The sequence below is a fragment of the Poecilia formosa genome, unplaced genomic scaffold (assembly GCF_000485575.1).
Source record: "Poecilia formosa unplaced genomic scaffold, Poecilia_formosa-5.1.2 Scaffold91, whole genome shotgun sequence".
In the NCBI taxonomy this organism is placed as follows: domain Eukaryota; kingdom Metazoa; phylum Chordata; class Actinopteri; order Cyprinodontiformes; family Poeciliidae; genus Poecilia; species Poecilia formosa.
This window is the reverse complement of record NW_006800030.1, coordinates 628,220-632,373: the sequence shown is the minus strand read 5'-3', so window position 1 is coordinate 632,373 and position 4,154 is coordinate 628,220. Positions and strand designations below refer to the sequence as shown.

General features: G+C 37.5%; 1 protein-coding gene across 8 annotated transcripts in view; it reads right to left on the bottom strand.

Annotated features, from left to right (window-relative positions):
• The window catches only part of LOC103141914 (endophilin-B2-like), a 28,096-nt gene that overhangs the window by 13,857 nt on the left and 10,085 nt on the right, over nucleotides 1–4,154 (bottom strand). For 4 of the 8 annotated variants that reach the window (XM_016674170.1, XM_016674168.1, XM_016674171.1 and 1 more), the window contains 3 exons: nucleotides 3,627–3,719; nucleotides 3,497–3,508; nucleotides 352–414 (listed from right to left, as the gene is read on the bottom strand). In XM_016674170.1, the coding sequence (XP_016529656.1) occupies nucleotides 352–414; nucleotides 3,497–3,508; nucleotides 3,627–3,719 (168 nt within the window). The remainder of the gene's footprint in view (nucleotides 1–351; nucleotides 415–3,496; nucleotides 3,509–3,626; nucleotides 3,720–4,154) is intronic. The other 4 variants (XM_016674172.1, XM_016674169.1, XM_007557737.2 and 1 more) reach the window with 1 other exon arrangement.

Here is a 4,154-nt window from a genome sequence, read left to right as displayed (position 1 = left end):
TTTTTCATGAAAATCGGCCCGATTATGATCGGTGACCGATCGATCGGCACACCTCTACTGGAGAACATTACACAAAAGTCTGGCATGTAGAGTGAACTAATCTCTGTGTATGGACACGCCCCCTTCTCAATGCTGAAGCCATGTGTGTTGCTAAATATCATTTTATCAATCAGATCAGAGCAGTTTTTATCTGTATGCTGCCAAGTTACATTAATGTGAAAAAGTGTTTAAGTGTTTTTAGGAATCTGGGAGATGTAAGCAGTGGCGTCTGCTATATCCAGCATAGATTTGTCATTGTCGTATGTGGCATTTAAACTTCATAAAATTGGTGAGGAGGAAGTGTCTTCTTACCGCAGAGGCACTGGCAGAAAGTACATAGTTGCGAGGCCTGGTCTCCTGGAAATCTGGGGCCACCTACACAAATAAGAATTATTATTTCATTATTTGTACTGCTGTGTATTCACTCTGCACATTGCCTTGCAAAGGTATTAACGTTACAACAACAAACTATGCTATAGTGTATTGCTGTTTTATGTGAGAAACACACAAAGTAATGTCTGACTGTGAAACAGCAGGAAACCATTGCTGAATTGTAAATGTATTTTAAAGTGTTAGTCAAACATATGTAATAAGAAGCACCTTTGACTTAGTTTGTCTGTTTTAACTTGCACATGTTCAGTTGTTCTGATGGAAGGTGAACTGCCACCACAGTATTCAGTGTCTTAAATCCTCCAACAGCTTTTTTCCCCAGTTCTGCCCTTTGTTTTCCATTTTCCTGCAAACTCTGACCAGACTCCCGGTAACTACTGAAACAAAGATGTGCATGGACCAACATGTTCTACTGTACTGTGTCCAGTTTTGGTCTAATCTAACCAGACCTCATTCTTCCAGACTGAAATGGAACAGCTGCATTCATACTATGACTTAGGGTGTTTCCACACATAACACCCTATGTGGTGGACACAAACAGAGTCCACCACACACTGGTGGACTCTGTTTGATTGTGGACCAAAATTGCAACAAGTGCTTCAGTTTCAGATATTCAGTTTGCTTTCACACTGCACTTTGTCAAACCAACCAAACCCTTTGAGCAATCTCTTCACCTCCTCACCAACAACCACTGAACGAAGCAACATGAAAACTTCCTTCTTCACAAAATGCAAATAAAAATTGAGAGGCATCAGATTTTAACCATTGGAGGATTTCTCTTTGGCAAACGACTACAAGCCATTTCTCCTGCCGACGGTAGGCCCTCCATTTGTTTTGGTTGCATTTACCCACAATGCCCCATACTATGGTCCGCTTCGTGCTTTTGGAGTGTTCTCCGGTCCACTTGGTGTTCACATATGCATTTGAACCACGCCAGAGTTCACTTCAACCAAACAGAGCCTGAGGTTTGTAGGACGACCAGAGTTTGCTTTTTTGCTCTGCACCAGAGTTCAATTATGCATTCAAAAAAGAAAACCAAGAATGATTTTCCACCCACCTTACAATTCTGCTCTACAGTGAGTTGTTCACTCACATAAAACCCTTACAAGATACAGTGAAGTTTGTAGTTGTTGCATAACTGAATGCAAGACTTCTGCAAGATACTGCATACAGAAACCATCTTTAAAGTCTAGATTTATGTTTGCATTTCATCTGAAGGTGTATATAAAGCTCCTGGAATGCAGGGCTATTTTAAAGTGACATCAGCTTACAGGAATTACACAGATTAACTGTAAGGGAGAAAAACAGAGAAGAGGGGAATTTACAACAGCCAGCATACTTTCATATTAGGTGTGTCTGAAGTTATAAAAGAAAGGTGTAGAGAGGTGATGCAATCACTGTATACAAACAACAGCTGCCACATTACTGAAACCAGTGAGTCAGTCTCTCACTGACCTTACTACTCCAGTCTGAAGCTGCAGGCTGTGGTTTTGTCATACACATGCAAGCATTCCAGACAAGCAATGGTTTCATCATCACATGAAAAAAAATATTTCTCCGAATAAAGAAACTAAAAAAATAAATTAAAGAAATTAACAATTATGAATTACAAAAATAAATTAATTACAAACAAAAAAAGTAAAAGAACAAAAAAGGGAAAACTGGCTGTAATTGTGGCCAAAATACACAATCAGTAAGTGGATGGCCAGTCAGTTGCTTAATTTTGTACAAGTACAGGACAAGGATTGAGTTACAAATAACTCAGTGATACATAAAGAAGCATGGGTGCAGAAGTGGTGATGATACAGGAACAAGTCACAGTTTCCTGTTTTAAGCTCACTTTCCAGAAAAGTGCAGTGATGGTCATGCTCTGCATCTGTTTTCTGCTATTCTTAATTTGATCTCTTGCCAGCATTGTTCTTCCAGTCATTTAAGAACATGGAGAATGTGCAGCTGATTCATTCAGATTGAAAGGCATTTTGTTAGAGCCAAGAAAAACATCCATCCAAAGATCAAGACAAAACAACAAATAACTGACACTTTTGTACTCCCTGCTCAGACTTTGTTGAAGGCATTTTAGATGTGCTTTTTAAAAACGGAAAGTTATTTGATAATCTACCTTGCGTAGAATCTGTAAAACATCAACAAAAAAGGCTTTTCAAATAAGTGTGTTTATGTGCTTAGCTATCATATCTGTAATATTTTCACATCAAATAAAAACAACAGAAGGAAAACAAAGAGCAATGATTCTATATTTTCTACAAGACTTGTCCTGCATCTCTAACCTGTGACCTAGTTAGACTTCAGGCATCTGCTCTGGTGAGAGCTGATGTTTGACAAGTCCAATTCTCTTTCTTTAAATGTCTGGTAACATAAAAAGGTTTGTATGGCTCTACTGCCATCTAGTGACAGAACCTTTTTATGACAATAAATAAGAGTTTTCACAGCAAGAACATTATTTATTTATTTTTTAAGAAAATTTATACATTTGTTTTAGTAAAATGCATTTGAACAGAATCTAAAGTAGGGCTGTTTGATTATGGAAAAAAAATTATAATCATGATCATATGTGTAAATACTAGAGGTATTTTGCATTTTTTATGCAGGTGCAAATTTTTTAACAGTTCATTCATTTGAAGATTTAATTTGAAATCTCCAAGCTCCTGCCATTTTGCAACCAATTTACCTTGATAACTTGCACCGTCAGAACAGTTTCACTGAGGCATTGCACCAAAGCAATGCCTTATGTCACTAACTCCTACTCTAAAAAAGAAATTCAAATAAACAAAGATGACAGCAAACAAAAGAAGGCACGCAGGTAAAAGCAAAAAAAGAATAAGCATGATTCATCCAAACACCGTCAGTCATTAAGACTAACGTCCTAGAGTCAATAGAGACAACAAAAGACTCTCGAGGTGGTGGATATTTTTTCAGTCCACTGCCTTGACTTTTTAAATATTTTTGTTTTTTGTCTTTCGCCAATAGAAGTAGCACTGCAGATTAAAGCTAGTAAGACTGAGAAAATAACTCAAGGTGTGCACCATATAAAGCAGTTTTTAATACTTACTGCACCCTCGCACTGCAAAGATGGTCAATATGCAGACAATTAGTAATGGTTGAAACCAACACACACCAATGCTTTTATTGGAATGATTAAAGGGAAAGCTGAGGGGGCGTGGGAGTGAGTCGGGTCTTACTGCTGCCTTGGCCTCGGCCGCCTTGGCCTTCTTTACACGTGCTTTACAGGCATCCAGGTCCAGGCGAAGGTTCTCCAGCAGACGGCGCTCTCTCTGTTCAAAAACATAACAAAGAGTCTAAGTACCCAGCTACTGCAGCAAGACAACACCCGTTCAAATTTCTTTTGTTTGTGCTTTCTTTTTTTTTGTCACACTTTAATGTTCAAATGGTAAAACAAATATAAAACGTGTTTTTATAAATGATGATTTTATTTATTAAGGGAAAGTTACAGAACTGTTTTAATTAGGTCACTTGAAAGGTTTTCAAGAATAAACAGCCTGTTTAAAGTAATTCCACAGCAATTTATTGAATTTCAGCCCAGGCTTTGACTAGGCCAATCTGGATCGTTGCTTCATTCATTACCCAGGAGTGCCTGAGCTTCAAATTCTGAACTAATGCAAATATAAACAAGTTCATTTATATAAATAAAAAAAAAAAAGAAAATGTATTCATTAATTCCATTAATCTATTAATTAATTCCATTAATC